This window comes from Piliocolobus tephrosceles, unplaced genomic scaffold (genome assembly GCF_002776525.5).
Source record: "Piliocolobus tephrosceles isolate RC106 unplaced genomic scaffold, ASM277652v3 unscaffolded_110, whole genome shotgun sequence".
NCBI classification, from domain to species: domain Eukaryota; kingdom Metazoa; phylum Chordata; class Mammalia; order Primates; family Cercopithecidae; genus Piliocolobus; species Piliocolobus tephrosceles.
The window spans coordinates 218,506-237,990 of NW_022292088.1; the positions used below are offsets into that span (position 1 = coordinate 218,506).

General features: G+C 41.3%; 1 protein-coding gene and 1 pseudogene across 7 annotated transcripts in view; one reads left to right on the top strand and one right to left on the bottom strand.

Annotated features, from left to right (window-relative positions):
- The window catches only part of LOC111529174 (gamma-tubulin complex component 4), a 38,998-nt gene that overhangs the window by 18,058 nt on the left and 1,455 nt on the right, over window positions 1-19,485 (bottom strand). For all 6 annotated transcript variants that reach the window (XR_002727335.2, XM_023196047.2, XM_023196048.2 and 3 more), the window contains exons 2-9: window positions 15,206-15,334; window positions 14,840-14,962; window positions 14,400-14,453; window positions 13,258-13,314; window positions 11,310-11,389; window positions 7,828-8,029; window positions 5,374-5,539; window positions 4,999-5,123 (exon numbers count right to left, since the gene is read on the bottom strand). Coding sequence is in view for 5 of the 6 variants with exons in the window: in XM_023196047.2 (XP_023051815.1) it covers window positions 4,999-5,123; window positions 5,374-5,539; window positions 7,828-8,029; window positions 11,310-11,389; window positions 13,258-13,314; window positions 14,400-14,453; window positions 14,840-14,962; window positions 15,206-15,334 (936 nt within the window). In the remaining variant the exon portion in view is untranslated. The remainder of the gene's footprint in view (window positions 1-4,998; window positions 5,124-5,373; window positions 5,540-7,827; window positions 8,030-11,309; window positions 11,390-13,257; window positions 13,315-14,399; window positions 14,454-14,839; window positions 14,963-15,205; window positions 15,335-19,485) is intronic.
- On the top strand, window positions 17,704-18,245 carry LOC113219865 (annotated as a pseudogene). The gene has a single exon (XR_003306843.2). The product of XR_003306843.2 is annotated as a 40S ribosomal protein S15 pseudogene (transcript).

Consider the following 19,485-nt stretch of genomic DNA (forward strand, 5'->3'; position numbering starts at 1 on the left):
GTTAGCAGGGCATGGTGATTTGCACCTGTAGTCCTAGCTACTCAGGAGGCTGAGGCAGGAGGATTGCTTTACCCTAAGAGTTCAAGATTACAGTGAGCTATGATCACAACACTGCACTCCAGCCTGGGAGACAGAACAAAAAGAAAATGAAAGGCCAGGTGCTGTGGCTCATGCATCTAATCCCTGCACTTTGGGAGACTGAGGCAGAAGGGAGGATCGCTTGAGCCCAGGAATTGGAGGCTGCAGTGAGCTAGGATTACACCACTGCACTCTAGCAGCCTGGGCAACAGAGTAAGAAGAGTAAGACTGTATCTCAAAAAAAAAAAAAAAAAAAAAAGAATTAGCCAGGCATGGTGGCATGCACCTCTAGTCCCAGCTACTTGGGAGGCTGAGATGGGAAATCCATTGAGCCTGGAGGTCGAGCTGCAGTGACTCATGATTGCACCACTGCTCTCCAGCTTGGGTGACAGAGAGAGAAGCTGTCTCTAAAAATTTTTTTTTTAATTAAAGAAAAAGCCAGGCCCAGTGGCTCATGCCTGTAATCCCAGCACTTTGAGAAGCCGAGGTGGGTGGATCACTTGAAGTCAGGAGTTCGAGACCAGCCTGGCCAACATGGTGGAACCCTATCTGTACTAAAAATACAAAAATTAGCTGGATGTTGTGGCACACGCTTGTAATCCCAGCTACTCAGGAGCTGAGATGGGAGAATCCCTTGAACCTGGGAGGTGGAGGCTGCAGTGAGCTAAGATTGCATCAATGCACTCCAGCCTGGGCCACAGTGAGACTCTGTCTCAAAAAAAAAAAAAAAAAAAAAGAAAAAGAAAAAAGGATAAAAACAAAAGCTTGTTCTTTGAAAAGACTAGTAAGACTAAAAAATAAAAAGAAAGTCTAAATAAATAAAACATAAATGACTACAGATTTTTAAAAATTAAATCTAGATGAAATAGGTAAATTCTTAGAAAATACCAAAATTAATACAAGAAATAACTGTTTTATGTCAATAGGTTTTAAATACACTGAACTAGTTAAGTTTTCCCTCCTAAAAATATCTAGCTTAGATTGTTTTTCAGGTAAACTCAAACTTTCAGTAAGAATTCCTGTCTTATATAAACCATTCTTAAAAAATAGAAAAAGAACAAAACCCAACTAGCCCATTTTATGAGGACTGTAGAGTCTTTATTCCAAAACCACATAAGCAAAATACAGGGAAAGAAGGGTATAGTCTTATTTCATTGGTGACACGGTGTGGCTGTGTCCCCACCCAACCCTCATCTTGAATTGTAGCTTCCATAATTCCCACGTGTCGTGGGAGGAACCCGGTGGGAGGTGATTGAATCATGGGGGTGGTCTTTCTCATGCTGTTCTTCTGAGAGGGAATAAATCACTCTTATAAAGGGGTGATTTATTTTATAATAAATTATATTTTTTATTTTTTTATAGTATTTTATAAAGGGGAGTCCTCCTACACAAGCTCTCTTGCCTGCTGCCACGTAAGACCTGACTATGCTCCTCATTCGTCTTCAGCTATGACTGTAAGGCCTCCCCATCTATGTGGAACTGTGAGTTCATTAAACCACTTTCCTTTACAAATTCCCCAGTCTTGGGTATGTCTTTATTAGCAGCACGAGAACAGACTAATACAACTAGTGATTACAGATGTAACACATCACAATCAAGTAGTGTTTATCTCAGGAAGAACCAGCATCTCCAAATCTAACCAGAAATTTATCATATAAATAGACTAAATGAGAAAAATAACCCAGAGCAAGAAACTGAACCTTAATTAATACAGAAAGAGCACTTGATAAAATTCAACATCTACTTATGATAAAAATCTCTGGACTGGGTATGGTGGCTCACAGAAGGACCACCTGAGCCGAGGAGTTCAAGACCAGCCTGGGCAACACAGCAAGACCCCATCTCAAAAAGTAATCATAAAAATAGAAGGAAGGTTCTCTCATTTGCAGATGGTATGGTCATCTGCTTAGAACAACTGATATAATCAGACTATTAGAACTAAAAAGAGTTCAATGAGTTGCAAGGTGTAAGATTAACCTACAAAAAGTAATACCACCATTTCTCTATGTAAGCAGTAAAAGCTAACAAAAGACATAATTAAAATAAAAACTATTAAGTACCTCAGCATTTTAAAAACCTTTTTGTTTAAGTACTAAAATACATACAGAAAAGTACAAGTCATAAGTTCACAGCTTGAAGATTTTTACAAATTGAACACCTGTATTACCAGTACCCAGATCAAGAAATGGAACCAACTGAGTGTTCCAGCATCCTAGAGGCCGCACTCATGCCCCTCCCACTGACTCAAAGGCAAATACAGTCCTGACATCTAGCGCCAGGTTCACTTTGCCTGTGTTTGAACTTTACAGAAATAGATTCACACAGTATACACACTTTAAAGGAAAAATTTTTTACAGGAGAGAAAGAATCCCAAAAGGGATAAATACAACACATATTTACAAAACACTCCCCCCCTTTCCTTCAGGGCACACCATTTCTTTTCATTGCTGTAGGCTGTAATTGTTGCAATAACGCCTTCCAAAGTCTATTAGCTACAATTCTAAGAAACTCCAAAGAGTCTGTGCTTCAGTTTGCTTATCATTTTTACAAATTGGAATATAATTTCTAGCCAACTTTCACAAGAAAAAAACAAATTTTCCTATTGTTTATAATTCACTCAGTACAATTTTACTTTCCTCCATTAATTATATTTTCCAAAGATTTATAATAAAAATGATAAAGCAACGGAAATATACAATTTTCAAAAATGAAAGGAACTGATACCAACCCCTCTAGACTAGAACCTGCCTTGGCCTATAGATGGGGGTGAGGCAATGTCTTAAAATTTTGAAAGGACAGGAACATGGGTCATTTAGATATTTACTTGCCCAGAAAGAATCAAATCAAACAATATTTCACAGCCATTTTATGATCGAACATTCTGTGTCTACAACACAGTTCTATCTCTGATGACCAGGAGTTTTTGAGACAGTGACTAGAAAGGGAAACCGTATTTATAATAGATGATTGTGCTTCCAACCCATGGAGATTTGATGCTCTTAGCAGTTCCAGACACTGAGCGAAGTGCACTGCTTTTTAGCTCTATTTTCAGAATCCTCTGTAGAGGTTTGTCTTTGGTGGGTGGACTGGCTGCTCAAATAGAAGTACCTGCTGGGTGTGGTGGCTCACGCCTGTAATCTCAGCACTTTAGGAGGCCAAGGCAGAAGGATCGCTTGAGCCCAAAAGTTCAAGACCAGCCTGGCCAACATGGCGAAACCTCCATCTCTATTAAAATACAAAAAAGTTTGCCAGGCATGCTGGTGCAGCCCTGAAGTCCCAGCTACTCAGGAGGCTGAGGCACATGAATTGCTTCAACCCAGGAGGCGGAGGTTGTAGTGAGCCATGATCACTCCACTGCACTCCAGCCTGGGCGACAAAGCAAGACCCTGTCTCGAAAATATAACAAAATAAAACAAAATAAAATAAAAGTACCGACCCTCTACTGACCTACGAATCAGAAGGTCTGGAAGTAAGGACTTGGTGCAAGTGCAGGTTTTAAAATTTCCTCATGTGGGCTGGGCGTGGTGGCTCACGCCTGTAATCCCAGAACTTTGGGAGGCTGAGGTGGGAGGATCACTTGAGCTCACGAGTTTCAGACCAGCATGGCCAACATGGTGAAACCCCATCTCTACTAAAAATATAAAAATTAGCAGGGCATGGTGATATGTGCCTGTAATCCCAGCTACTGGGGGTGCTGAGGCAGGAGAATTGCTTGAACTTGGGAGGCGGAGGTTGCAGTGAGCCGAGATCACACCATTGCACTCCAGCCTGGGCAACAGAACAAGACTCCATAAAAAAAATAAAAACTAAAACTTTCTCATGCGATCCTGTGCTTAGCCAGTGTTGAAAGCCATGAATATAGTTAACAACGCAGTTGACTAAATGTCTCATTTCATGTTATCACACATCCATGAGACAAATGTTAATATAAGCCACAGAACATATATGCTCCTTTGAAAACTTACTGGTCACAATTTAAGTCGGTGGCAGCAGCACAATTCAAAATGAAGAAGACTGCGCTCCAGGAGTCGGAGGCCTGGCACTGACTTCACTATGTGCCACACCAGACAAGCCAGACAAGTCAGCTTGCTGAGTGTTTGCTCCATTTATAAGAATGAGAAAATCATATTTGTTCTGCTTTCCTCATAAGATGATTGTGTATTTAAATGGAAGTACAAGTTATAAGCCATACTCAACTACAAGAAAGACACTAAATTTAGTTAGAATTAGTTGATTCCTAGGAGTTACTGCAAACGATAGAGACAGATCCAAAATGCTGATTTTCAAAATTTAAACCAAGACCTCCCCTCTATTCAACTAACTAACCAACTAAGAACCACCTGTCCTTTAGTTAGATAGGAAAATGGGAAGGCAGTTCTGCCTCTGTTAATGAAAACTGAGGCTTTTCTTTTTCTGCTTCTTGCCTTCAACTCTCTGCAACAGCTCTTTCCAAGCTCGGTTCTTACCACATCAAGAAAAAAACAAAAGTCAAGTAACTCAATTTCTTTCTTTCTTTTCTTTCTTTTTTTTTTTTGAGACAGAGTCTTGCTCTGTCGCCCAGGCTGGAGTGCAATGGCGTGATCTCAGCTGGCTTGAGCAACCTACGCCTCCCAGGTTCAAGCGATTCTCCTGCCTCAGCCTCCTAAATAGCTGGGATTACAGGCGCCCGCCACCACACCCGACTAATTTTTGTATTTTTAGTAGAGACGGGGTTTCACCATGTTGGCCAGGCTGGTCTTGAACTCCTGACCTCAGGTGATCCACTTGCCTTGGCCTCCCAAAGTGTTGAGACTACAGGCGTGAGCCACTGCACCTGACCAAGTAACTCAATTTCTAGGGAACTAGTCTAATTTTTTTCTAAAAAAAGAAAAACATATATATATAATATATATATATACACACATATGACGAAACACAAACCTCAGCCACAGTGCTGCGAATGCGATCCACCACCTGTTCAAAGTCCACCAAGCTGAAGAGCGGCTGCTGCTTGAGACGGTGCAGCTCTGCAGCAAAAGTGTCTTCCTGGTTTTTCAAAATGGATCCTGCAAAATAGGAAGGCACCGTCAAAGGAGGACAGAGAATATCCAGGAGAGTCAGGCTTTTCTGGGGAGGGCTAATCTCGGTGGGGCAGCAACTTCACCTGCTTCTCAGACAAATGTCATGATTCTGCTACAATCTCAGGATAGGAATATTATCGACCACTCGGTTCTGACCAGGCATGCTGGGGGGCCACACAGTGTTAAGGAAGAAGAGCGTTTGAGGGTGCGGTACATTGGACAAGGAGATTTCTACCTTTTCTAGTCAGGTTCACATTTTGATTCTCAAACATCTGGACAGATTCTCCAACAAATAGGATTTTTTCAGCAACCCTCACTGGAATGTAGGATGGCAAAATCTCCACTCGTAGGGAAAACTGCTTCAGAGATGGTGCCAGCATGTTCTCTTCCTCAATCAGGCGCTAGTCAAAGAGAGAGTACACACCAAGATGAAGTATGAAGCAAGAAAAGGAAAACACAAAAATATCTAGTAACTCTCCCAACCCATGATTTAAAGTAAAGACGCAGGGACTTCAAATCTGGTGTTGCACAGTTCTCAAACCACCCATTTTGGAGAGACGTATTTCATCTTCAGGCAGCAGAGTGGCATGGTGGAAATAAGAGTGGCTTTTTAAATACTGGGACTTGGGCCTTCACTCTGCCTTTACTACTGAGTAAAAACTTGCACAGTTGACCAGCTTCCTTACTTATACAATGAAAGGGTGGTCTTTTTTGTTTTCCAGGCCTTCTCTCTGTCTGCTCTGCTGGTGCTCCTCAGGGCACTGTCCCAGACTGTCTTTTCCTCTCAGCCTACACTTCTTATACAATCACATCGTCTTCTGTGACTGATCAGTGGAACAGACAGTTTTAATTTTTAGGTCACAGACTTCTCTGCAATCATAAAAGCTATGGACCTTCCAGACAAATGTACAGAAATATCACATTTCATGAACCTTCTGAAGCCACCCAAGGGCCCCAGATTAAAAATCTCCAAGCTCCATGCTGATGATTCCATAGGTAGATTTAGAGCAAGATGGAGTGCTCTCATGAGCCCCAGGTTCAGCCCACTGAACATTTCCCACAAGTTCCTCAAACTCAACATGCCCGCCATTAGACCCATCTTCTTCCCTGCATACCAGCACTATACACCCCTATCACGACTACTTGTCCAGCTGCTGAAGGCAGAAACCTGGGTATCATCAATGATTCTTCCCTCTTGACTCATTTCCAAGCACTCACTAGGCCTATTGATTCCACCTTCTAAACATCTCTCACACCTCTTTACTCTTTTTTCATATTCAATGTTAGTATCTTTGGTTTAGGGGACTATTATTTTCACCTAAGTCTCCCCAACACTCTCTTAACTGGTTGACCTGCCTCTAATCTTGATTTTTAAAAAATGATTCCCCATAGAGCATCCAGAGTGATTTATCATGAAGTTTAACTGTGGTACCCACTTGCTTAAAATTCAATAGCCCCCAACTGTTTTCAGGTTCAAGTACAAATTCATTTGTACTGTTTACAGGCACCTTTGTGATCTTGCCTCTGCTTAACTCAAGTTTCATCAAGTAACAACTTAAAAGTTTCAAGTACCACCTCTCCCTCACACCATCTCTTATAATATTTTACTTCAGCCTTTACTTGACCATTTCAGTTGAATTACTACTGTTTTCCTAAATGAACCATGTCCTTAATGGCCCCTGTACCTTTACACAGATCATTCCTTCTGCCTGGATATCTCTTGATCACTCTTCCCAAACTCTTTGCAATTTAGACATACCTTCCACTGAGAAGCCTTCTCTAGTCACTCCAAGACCCTATCCCATGACCATGTTCCAAAAATACCCATATTTAGTCTTTTCAGAGCACTCTGTACACTGTAATGTAACTGTTTACTTTTCTACATCTCTTCCCCTAAGCTATGAGCTCCTCAGGGACAGAGACTACTACTTTTTATTTGTATCACCTAGAACAATGCCTGGCACATAATAGGCATTCAATGAAATACTGCCACAGGATAAATGAATAAATGGATGGATGGATGGATGAGTATGGACACTGTAGAACTTTGAGGAGTCTAATCAAAACACCAAATGGCCGGGCGCGGTGGCTCACGCCTGTAATCCCAGCACTTTGGGAGTCCGAGGTGGATGGATCACCTGAGGTCAGGCGTTCGAGACCAGCCTGGCCAACATGACAGAACTCCGTCTCTACTAAAAATCTGAAAATAAAAAACATGAAAATTAGCCAGGCGTGGTGGCACACGCCTGGTCCCAGGTACTTGGCAGGCTGAGGCAGGAGAATTGCTTGTACCTGGGAGACAGCGGCTGCAGTGAGCCAAGATTGTGCCATTGCACTCCAGCCTGGGCAACAGGTGAGAATCTGTCTCAAAAAAAAAAGAAAAAAACTCCAAACTGTATTTAAAGTCTAAAACGTAGCTAGCTATTCCATTAGAGTAGCTATATTCATATAAGTAAGACTTATAATCTCTTAAATGCATATATTGGAAAAGGAGAAACAAAAAGAATCTCACAAACATATTTTCTATTTTATAGTCTCACACTAGTTAAGACAAAGCCAAATGTTTACATCCAAAGAATTGATGGAAGGTGCTCAGCTATGAGCTAAGAAGGGATCACCAGAAGATCATTTGGCTACACGCTTTTCCGACTCCTGGCAGGAGGGTGCTGGCTGCTTTTTGGGCTCTCACCAAGTCCTGGAGTTCTCTCAGTTGTTTTCCTGTCAGTCCCCCAATGCCCAGATCCTCTTCGTCCTCTTCTGGCTGAGCACTGACATTACCAGAAGATGGACCCTGTTTGATAAAGAATTCTTCATGCTGGTCCAAGAGGAGTCCGTGGAGCATCCAGGCTGAGAGTTGTTTATACATGACCCCATGACAAACGGCCAGGATTCTGGGCAGAGCGGAAAGTAAGAGGCTTAGAAGTCATGCTTTAAACTGTTACAGGATAAACAGAGGTCTGAGAGTTTGATGAGTCATAAGGGAAATAACCAATTAAGTTAAAAATAATTGTGCTATTTTAATTTAAATGTGGGTGAACTAACTCACTGAATTTCCATATTTGCAGCCTACATAATGAAATCTAAAATGTTCAGTATATGTGCTGATATTATTTTAGGGAAGACATTTTCTTCCCTTCTTTTATGTAATTTTCAAAACTGATGGATCCTAAATATGTACAACTGTTTGATAGCAATAAAAAATAAAAATAATAAAAAATTTTAAAAATGAACTTAATGGAGTCTCTTTTTGGCTACCACAGTATTAAATTTGTTTTATTTTTGTTGGAATCACATAGGGAGAGAGCATCAATGCATGAGGGCCAGGTATACATGAGAAACTATTATCTAGCAAAATTCAGAAACTAAAACAAAATGCAGAATGGTTTTTGGGGAACAGGATATTCAGATGGTCTCAAAGGATCATCCACCAGATAGCGTATTAATTAAAAGGGGAAAATGTACCTCTACAATGGAGCAGTACGTGATGAAAACACCTAAGCCAAGCGATCCAACTGCACATCAGTCATGAGATAAACTTACTTTCTGTGCCTTCTAATATGATGTAATGGGAAATAATACCACCTACATAGTATTCTTGCCAAAAAAGTTTAATCCAGATCTAATCATAGGGAAACAACAAATCCAGATTGTGGAACATTATACAGGACAGCTGGTCAGGACTCTTAAAATGTCGGTGTCATCCAAAACACCAAGAACAACGAAAGGCAAGGGGGACGGTTCCAAATTAAAAGAGAATGAAAAGACATGAATACAAAATGTAGTATGTGAACAATGATTGGATCCTGGACAGCAAAAAAAAAAAAGAAGAATAGCTATGAAGGAATTCTGGGGGACAACTAGAAAAATTTGGATATAGTATTATTGAATTAATGTTAGCTTTCTTGGGCGTGATATGGAATTGACGTTCTATAAGAAAATCCCTTTTTATTTTCTTTTTCTTTTTTTTTTTTTTTTGAGACAGGGTCTCACTCTGTCGCCCAGGCTGGAGTGCAGTAGCACAATCATGGCTCACTGCAGTTTTGACCTCCTGGACTCAAGCCATCCTCCCACCTCTGCCTCCTAAGTATCTGGGCCCACAGGGGCATGCACCATGCTTATTTTATTTTTGTATTTGTAGAGATGAAGTCTCACTATGTTGCCTGAGCTGGTCTCCTAGGCTCAAGCTATCCACCCAACTTGGCCTCTCAAAGTGCTAGGAACACAGGTGCGTGCCACCATGCCCAGCCAAGGATGCCTTTTTTCTAAAGTGATATAAGATGAAGTATTTAGGGGTTAAGTGTTGGGATATCTGTGACTACTTTCAAATGATTCTGCAAAAAAAGTTTGTGTGTTTCACATATACGTATAGAAGGAGAAAGAAAGAATTCGAATATGGGAAATGTTAACAAATGGTGAAACTGAAGGATATACTAGCGTTTGGTTGGGTTTTTTTGTTTTTTGTTTTGAGACAGGGTCTCGCTGTCATCCAGGCTGGATTACAGTGGCGAGATCTAAGCTCAACCTCCTGGGCTAAAGCAATCCTTCTGCCTCAGCTTCCCATAGCTGGGACTACGGGCAGGCACCACACCTGGCTAATTTTTTTATTTTTAGTACAGACAGGGTCTCGCTATGTTGCCCAGGCTGGTCTCGAACTCCTGGGCTCAAGTGATCCCTCTGCCTCAGCCTTCCAAAGTGCTGGGATTATAAGTGTGAGCCACCGAGCCCGGCCTACAAGTGTTTTGTTATACGTTTCTTTCAACTTTTTTGTAGGTTTAAAATTTTTCAAAATAAAAGGCTGGGAGAAAAAGAAATTACAAGAGCTTGAGCATGTTATTTGTAGTATGCTAACTGAATGGAATCTTGCTTTAAAAAGATCACACGTGAAGCTATTTACATTTATGCATTTCTGAGTATGTGGTCTGTAAAGTTTGGTCCCTGCAAACACAGAACAAACATGTGTATATAATATCATCTATGTAAGATTTTATATTCTATACACAAAAGTATAATAGAGAATAATTAAGTCCCTAAGGCATGTTCTGGAAAGTTTCCCGCTGTAATGAGGGTTTACTCATGCAGTGGTAAGAGTGGAGATTAAGAGTTGTGAGTGGCCTGGCCAGGTGCGGTGGCTCACACCTGTAATCCCAACACTTTGGGAAGCCAACATGGGAGGATCGGTTGAGCCCAGGAGTTCAAGACCAGCCTGGGCAACACAGCAAAACCTCATCTGTATAAAAAATTAAAACAAAATAAGAAAAAAGGAAAAAACAAAGACAGCTGTGAGTGGCCTCAGGGACCATCTATTATAATTTTTCAATGAATGTCACAATTTTTTTAAAATAAGGAAAATGGAGAAATGGAAAGATCAAACAGGCAGTCTTTGATCATACCCTACACATATTTTTATGCAGTTGCAATCACAAGATAAATACAATTTTGTATCACTTGTCAGTACATATTTATACAAAATATTTTGCATGTGATAGTACCTATACTTTTAGTGGCTTTATAGTCTATCAAGTGAACATATCATTATTTAAATTTTCTTCTACTGTAATTTTCTAATTTCCTGATATAGTACACAACATTGCAATGAACATGTTTGTGTATATAGTTATTTTCTTCTATTAAATAATTTTGTTAGGATAAAATTCCTAAGAGTGACATCATGGGATTATAAAGCATAAACTTTTTTTGTTGTTGTTATTATTATTATACTTTAAGTTCTAGGGTACATGTGCATAACGTGCAGGTTTGTTACATATGTATACTTGTGCCATGTTGGTGTGCTGCACAGCATAAACATTTTTAAGGACCTTCAATTTGAAAATACCAGCTACTCAAATACACATGTTTAGACATAGCAAGCAACATCTGGCACATGTAATGGAATTTCTGCAAGGATAACAAGATCTAAACATTTAAAAACACTGCCTCAAGGTCATCCGGGCAGCTAAATCCTGGTTTTGACACTCAGCACTCTATAGCCCTTTGCAATGCCTGAGCCATAATAAAGGCTACATGGGCTCTTCTGCTCATGGAGCTTTTTCCATCCTGGTCATAACCTTCCCAAGAGGGAAACCTGAAATGACCTGAAAATAAAACATGTGAGAACTCAAATAATTTGACCGCCCACCTCCACCACCGATTCCCAGTTAAGCCATGACTTACTTTTCCAGTGCACTTCGAACAGGAGGCAACCCCCCACAGCTGTGTTTGTAGACTGTTTCCAGAATTTGACAACCATGAATCTGTGGAAAATACGGCCTTGTCAAACTGGATTCCATTCTAATAGCCCATGCAAGACAAATTCTTATTCCATATTCAACCAAGAGCGCACAATCTAGGAGAGATTGGGGATAAACTTTCTCCTAAGATTTACATATAGTGGTTCTCAAAGAGGGACCACTCCTCCATCAGTGGCATCACCTGGGGGCTCATTAGACACGCAAACTCTTGGTTAGAACCCAGCACTCAGTGGTTCCACAAGCCCTCCAGGTGATTCTAATGCACAGTAAAGTGTGAGAACCACTGCACTTAAAGCAACCAGAATCACTTAGAGTTGGAACACCAAAGCCAAGGAAAGCTCTTTATTTCAAGTTAAGGTCCAATTCAGTCTACTTCTAAGGTATATACTTTTTCAAAAATCCTCTGCCTCTATGTTCTTCAGACTTTTAATTTTACCACTTTGAGGTATAATTTACCATGAAATTCACTCGTTTTAAGCATACTGATCAACAATTTTTAATAAATTTCAAACACTGGGCAACCATTACCACAATCCAGTTTATAACATTTCCGTTGCTCCAAAAAGCCCCTTTGTGCCTGTTTGCAATCAATCTCCATTCTCGCCCCCAGCCTAGAATCTTGACCGCCTGATTTTTAAAAACTCTGAAGAGCCTTGGTACACTAGTTTCTCTACCACCATCCTGGCAGGAAGGAAGATTCACCCATCTGCAATCCCCCTCTTTTCCACTCTCCTTCCCATAGCCAGCAGAAGCTGAAGGCCAACCAAGACGTGCAGCTAGGCCTGGCTTCCTTATGCTGTCCTCTTTAGCTCTACTTGCCTAGAAGGTCCCTTTTATTGTGGGAGATAGTTTAATCTAGTGGTTAAGAGCATACTCTTTGTAGCTAGACAGAGCTGGGATATAAACCCATTTACTACTAACTGTGTGACGCTGGGCACGCCCCTTAACCTACTTAGCCCTTTAGTGGATTGTGTGTGATAATGTATTTAAAGCACTTAGCACAGTGTCCAGTACACAACAAGTGACAGTAAAAGCTGGATGTTGTTATTTGATGAGGGCAATTAGCTTTGAAGGGCCAATGAGCACCCACTACTGGCTTTGCTGGCACAGCATGAATGTAGCAGAACACTTGTTTCTACACTTACACAGTTAAAAATAATGCAGCAATGTGGCAGATTAGCTGGTTTACTAGTTATATTAATGAAAATGAACACCCTAATAAGCTAAGGCACAAATAAAAATCTTAAAAAAATGAAGACTTGAACTAAAGATGTTTAATCCATTTGTCCACTTGGTCCAATTGTGGACCAATTCAATAGGACAGCAGATACTTCTAATATGAAATCTTAAAGCATTTATTCCTCAGAATTATTAACTCTGCCCAGAAAGACAGTCTCCTGACTTCTCAATATACCTGATAAAAACTTGTGATAAGAATAGGCTTATTTAATAAACATCTGGCTTTCACTCACTGATGTCAAAATTCTCAGAAAGCTGCCAGCACACTAACCATAACCTATTACATTCTTCCTAAGAATTAACTTTCTGCTTCACACCCAACAGTTCTAAACTCTTACTGCAGGTTCCTCTCACCTGCAAACATCCACGGCATTTTTTTTCTTACCCCAACAACATTCTTGGGCACATCTACTAACATTTCCTCTATCTTCTGGACCAGGAGGTGTTTAAAGACAGAGTCATATTTTTGCATTCCTGACACTTACTATGATAACCAGGCAGATAATGAATGGATGAATGAATAAATAAAAACTACTAAAAACTAGGGTCTTCGAAAAAGAATGTACAGCAAGATTAATTAGTAATATTTCCTCAGTGCTTAGCAAAGCAAAAGGAATAAGGACAGTTCTCACCTTTTGACTTTTAATTTGTTCCACTACAACCATCACAGAGGGAAAAAGAAGCTGAAACTGCAAAGTAGAGAATAATTAGAAGGGTATGTAATCAAATGTAAGGGAAAAAAATCAACACAGGAAATGCTTTTGTTTCTAAAGAGTTCAACTTAAGATAAAACGGCAATACCAAAGAACAGTCAAGATCCAGTATCCTAAGGCAACTGGATGTGGAGGTTCACTGCAGATAGGAAGAGGACAGCAGAGAGAAGCAGTTTCTGTCTTTCTTTCTTTTTTTTTTTTTTTTGAGACAGGGTCTCACTCTGTCACCCAGACTGGAGTATAGTGGTGGGATCCCAGCTCACTGCAACCTCTGCCCCCGGATTCAGGAGATTCTCATGCGTCAGCCTCCCGACTAGCTGGGACTACAGGTGCACACCACCACAACCAACTAATTTTTGTATGTTTAGTAGAGATGGGGTTTCACCATTTTGGCCAGGCTGGTCTCCAGCTCCTGACCTCAAGTGATCCAACCGCCTCGGCCTCCCAAAGTGCTGGGATTAGAGGCATGTATCACCATGCCCAGTAGGGAAGCAGTTTCTTTTTTTTTTTTTTTGAGACGGAGTCTCGCTCTGTCGCCCGGGCTGGAGTGTAGTGGCCGGATCTCAGCTCACTCCGCCTCCCGGGTTCAGGCCATTCTCCTGCCTCAGCCTCCTGAGTAGCTGGGACTACAGGTGCCCGCCACGTTGCCCGGCTGGTTTTTTGTATTTTTTAGTAGAGACGGGGTTTCACAGTGTTAGCCAGGATGGTCTCGATCTCCTGACCTCGTGATCCGCCTGTCTCGGCCTCCCAAAGTGCTGGGATTACAGGCTTGAGCCACCGCGCCCGGCCGGGAAGCAGTTTCTATTTCTGAGGCTGGCATACTTGTTAATACTGATGTCAATATAGAGCAGTAATATTAGAATTAATATCAGACATTAAGTTTTAACTATATTTGGAAATCTTTAAACAGTTTTGATCTAGTAAAGCATACAAAATGCACAAAATATAAAATGTTAGGCGCTGAATCCAGAAGAAAAAAGTTCTCAAAAATAGTATCATAAATTAGATTATTCTAACACTATCAACAGATTGCAAGGCATTTGGTTATTTGGCCAGCATACCTGGTCTAGGGAGTAGTTGACATGTGATATGGAGAGATGGGGATCACCCAGGAACTGCAATAAAACAAGCCGTGATTAGGGCTCCACACAAAATATCTCAAATCTATTTGATCTACAAAAATGAGAAGAGAATCTCATGATGGGTTTAGTGTTAATTTTAGGCTATTGAGAACTGATAATTTAATCAGGTTATTAATCCTGATTTTCAGGCCATAAAGAAACCAAGCCAGGGCTCTTATAACTCACTAAAGAGTCTTTGCCACGATCTGTAAGCCACCCTGATCACAGGTTGGGCAATCACTGAGAGAACACTATCCCTTCCAGCCATATAGGAAATTGCTCACTCTTAACTACCTGACCTTATCAAAGGGCATTTCAGATTCAAGAACACGCCCTAATCTACTGTCCCAGAGATGTTTCCTGTATCCCCTCCTTCTTACCTCTTGTTCCAAATCAAGCAGTGCTTGGCGATAAGGCTGCAAAACAGAATCCAGCCCTGTGCAGAAGGCCCTCAGGTAGATTCCATGTAACCCACCTTGGCCCTGCTGAGATGGATGGTGATCCTGAAATCAAACAAAGAGAAGCCAACTTCTCAGCTCAGGCCCTGAAACCTGAGAAAGACATTATCAGGCTTGTTTCTTTTCAGAGTTATATAAACAAACCAATTACAGGCCTTGCCTTCACTTGACTATTTCCAGTGATGAGAAATCCATTACTTATTTCACATGAATTACCGATAAATTCACTGAAAGCTTAACATAGCTCCTGCCCTCTAGAGGTGTACACCCACCGAGAACAGGACCCACCTGTTGTTGCACATGGCCCGTGTACTGTTCAATGAACTCAGTGAAGCGAATATAGTCTGTGCCGAGCCGGCAGAGTCGATTCAGGACACTGGTCTCACTGGGGTGGAGGAAAGGGAAGTCCTGTGATACCTGTGGGAAGAGGAACACTGCCGAAAACACTGCCAGTCACTGCCTCAACTTTCAGGTGCTTCAAATGCTTCATACTACACACTTACCGTTTTCTTTCTCAAGATGTCCACTTAAAGGCGTTAAGTTCTGGATAACAATGTATTTCCAAACCATTTCAAAGGGGTTCCCTATCCCTGACCCAATTATTTGCTTCTTAAAATAGGTAACACACGCTAAATAATTTAAACAATACAAAATGGCGTACATTAAAAATAAGTCAAACACCCCAGAAGCAGCCGCTATTACCTACTTCTTAAGCAATCTTCTAGGGATGGTCTATAAGGATATGGGGTTTTTGACCTGGTTGCCACTAAGTTTCTTTAGCAATATTGCTCAAACGGGGGTCTGCAGACTCTATGGGTTTCTCAGACATATTCTTAGGATTTACAAATTCTCTTTTTTTTTTTTTTTTTTTGAGACGGAGTCTTGCTCTGTCGCCCAGGCTAGAGTGCAGTGGCCGGATCTCAGCTCACCGCAACCTCTGCCTCCTGGGTTCACGCCATTCTCCTGCCTCAGCCTCCCGAGTGGCTGGGACCACAGGCGCCCACCACCTCGCCCGGCTAATTTTTTGTATTTTTAGTAGAGACGGGGTTTCACCGTGTTAGCCAGGAGGGTCTCGATCTCCTGACCTCGTGATCCGCCCGTCTCGGCCTCCCAAAGTGCTGGGATTACAGGCTTGAGCCACCGCGCCCGGCCCAGGATTTACAAATTCTCTATAACAGTTTTCATTCCAGTAAAAATCTAAAATTAAACATACCACTATCTGTAAATGTACCTTATAACTGGCCATATAAATTTAGTGTCCATATTTGCATTTGTATTTTTAATTTAAATGAAAGCCAAATGATAGCCTAATATGCTATATATAAAGGTTTCACAGCAGTTCAGGTAGAAAATAGTAGTGGGAAAATATATTCCTTCAACCAACTTTTTAAAAACACTGTGGTAAAATACATATAACAAAATCTACCATTTTAGTTATTTTAAGTATATAGTTCAGTGGTATGAAGAACATTCACACTGTTGTACAACCATCACCACCATCCATCTCCAGAACTTTTCTGTTTGCCCCAAAGGAAATGCGGTATCCAGCCCCTGCCAAACACCACTCTACTGCCTCTGACTTTGACTACTCTAGTTACCTCATACAAGTGGAATCATTCAGGCCGGGAGTAGTTGCTCACGCCTGTAATCCCAGCATTTTGGGAGGCCGAGGCGGGTGGATCACCTGAGGTCAGGAGTTCAAGACCAGCCTGGTCAACATGATGAAACCCCACCTCTACTAAAAATATGAAAATTAGCCAGGCATAGTGGTGGGCTCCTGTAATGCCAGCTACTTGGGAGGCTGAGGCACGAGAATTGTTTAAACCCAGGAGGCAGAGATTGCAGTGAGCCGAGATTGCACCACTGCACTCCAGCCTGGGCAACAGAGCGAGACTTTGTCTCAAAAAAAGTGGAATCATTATTTGTCCTTTTGAGACTGGCTTATTTCAGTTCATCCATGTTGTAGCATGTGCCAGAATTTCTTTCCTTTTTAAGGCTGAACAATATTCCCTTGTATGTATATACCGCATCTCAATTACCTATTCGTCACTGCACTGACACTTGCTTCCACCTTTCAGCTATTGTGAATAATGCTTGGTGAACATGGGTGTACAAATATCTGTTGGGTCCTTGCTTTTACTTGTTTTGGGACATACCCTGAAGTGGAACTGCTAGATTATATGGGAATTTTATATTTATTTATTTATTTATTTTTTTAGAGACAAAGTTTCACTCTGTCACCCAGACTGGAATACAGTGGTGGGTTCATAGTCCACTGTAACCTCAAACCCCTAGGTTCAACCAGTTCTCCCACCTCAGCCTCCAGAATAGCTAGGACTACAGGCATGTGTCACCATGCCCGGCTAATTAAAAAAAATTTTTTTGTAGAGATGGAGTCTTGCTCTGCTGCGCAGGCTAGCCTCAAACTCCTGGCATTAACTGATCCTCTAGCCTCATCCTCCCAAAGTGCTGAAATCACAAGTGTGAGCCGCTGCGCCTGGCCTTTATTTAATTTTTTGAAGAACTGCCATACCATGTTCCATAATGGCTGTAACATTTTACATTTCCATTACTATATCCCAGGTACTGTGCTAATACTTTCAGACAAAAGAGTGAACAGAATCAGATGCAATTACTGCTCCAAAGGAACTCAGCGTATTATAAATGGATGGATATATAATATGGATTATATGTGGATGCCATCTTTACATGACAGTAAATGTGGTAACAAATAGGCAAAGAAAAATTTTTGTTACCGAGTCCATAGAAAATTGATTAGAGAGTCTCGCGATAACTGCGCAGGCGCGGACCAGAGCTCTCTTTTCTGAGCATCCGGCAAGATGGCAGAGGTAGAGCAGAAGAAGAAGCGGACCTTCCGCAAGTTCACCTACCGCGGCGTGGACCTGGACCAGCTGCTGGACATGTCCTACGAGCAGCTCATGCAACTGTACAGTGCGCGCCAGCGACGGCGGCTGAACCCGGGCCTGCGGCGGAAGCAGCACTCACTGCTGAAGCGCCTGCGCAAGGCCAAGAAGGAGGCGCCGCCCATGGAGAAGCCAGAAGTGGTGAAGACGCACTTGCGGGACATGATCATCCTGCCAGAGATGGTGGGCAGCATGGTGGGCGTCTACAACGGCAAGACCTTCAACCAGGTGGAGATCAAGCCCGAGATGATTGGCCACTACCTGGGCGAGTTCTCCATCACCTACAAGCCCGTGAAGCACGGCCGGCCCGGCATTGGAGCCACCCACTCCTCCCGCTTCATCCCTCTCAAGTAGTGGCTCAGCTAATAAAGGCGCACCTGGCTCCAGTCAAAAAAAAAAAAAAAGGAAAATTGATTAGGAATCCAATTAATGTAGATTTTAATGATACAATGCTAATCACTTCTTCAAGTTAGTAACTTAAGAGGTTGCACAACATGGTGCTTAAGAACCTGGTCTCTGGAGCCTGACTGCCTGGGTTTGAATCCCTGAGTTGCCTTTACTTGCTTGAAAGCTTAGGCAAGTTACTATACCTGTCGGTGCCTCAGTTTTCATACCTATAAACTGAAGAAAATAACTGTGAGGATTAAATAAATTAATACATGTGTAAAGCACATGTCCCAAGCACACAGCCAGTGCTCACCACACATAAGCAATTTTATATTATTAACAAGACAGCTCTACCAGTTATCAAGTGATACTACTATTAAAATTGGCATTTGAGTGTTTCTTGTTGGCAGAGTTTTTGAAAAGTTCAATATCTAATTACTCTGAAACAGCACACAATATCTTGAAGTTACTGATACCATTCTATATAACATAGTTATATGAACAGGCTGAGAAATCCTGCATTAAAATAATGGTCATTTGAATTTATTGATTTGGTCGTTTTGTTTACTTTTAATTTATACAAATATTTGATTTTATAGTTAAGAGCATTATGCTTGAGTTTATAACTAGCTTATGTATATACATATTCAATATAATAAAATAATTTTCCTCCACACTTGGCACTCATGACAACTTTTCCCTTTATTCAAGTGTAAAAGACACTGCTCTGCAGAAAGTATGTAATACTTGCTGTCTTTGTCTTCTTTCCTTCCATCAATACCTAAACACCTGTTATGTGGCAGAAACTGTGCTAGGTGCTCCAGGTAGACGAATGAAGACCACTGTGGTCTTCGCTCCCAGGGGCAATCTATGTGGGAGAAAGACTAAAAACAGGTAACAACGATACATTATGAACTGTGACAAATCCTATTAGGGAAATAAACAAGTTGATGGAGAATAATGGCATCAGGGGAGGATGCTTAATTTAAAGATGTGCTCAGAGAAAGTTTTTCTGACAAAGTGACTTTAAAGCTGAGACCTTAAGGATGAAAAGGTAGACAATATCTGATTGAGAATTTTTCATAAGAAACAAAGGAAGGGAAAAGATGAATTGCTTGTTGCTGTCTCCCCCACCCCCTCCCTAGCTATCTTTCCTGTACTGTGTTATCTCTTTTTATTTTGGACCATCAGGCACCCACATACTTCCTGAATACTGTTCTCCTATATGCATGACATTGTACTAAGCTCTATGGAGAA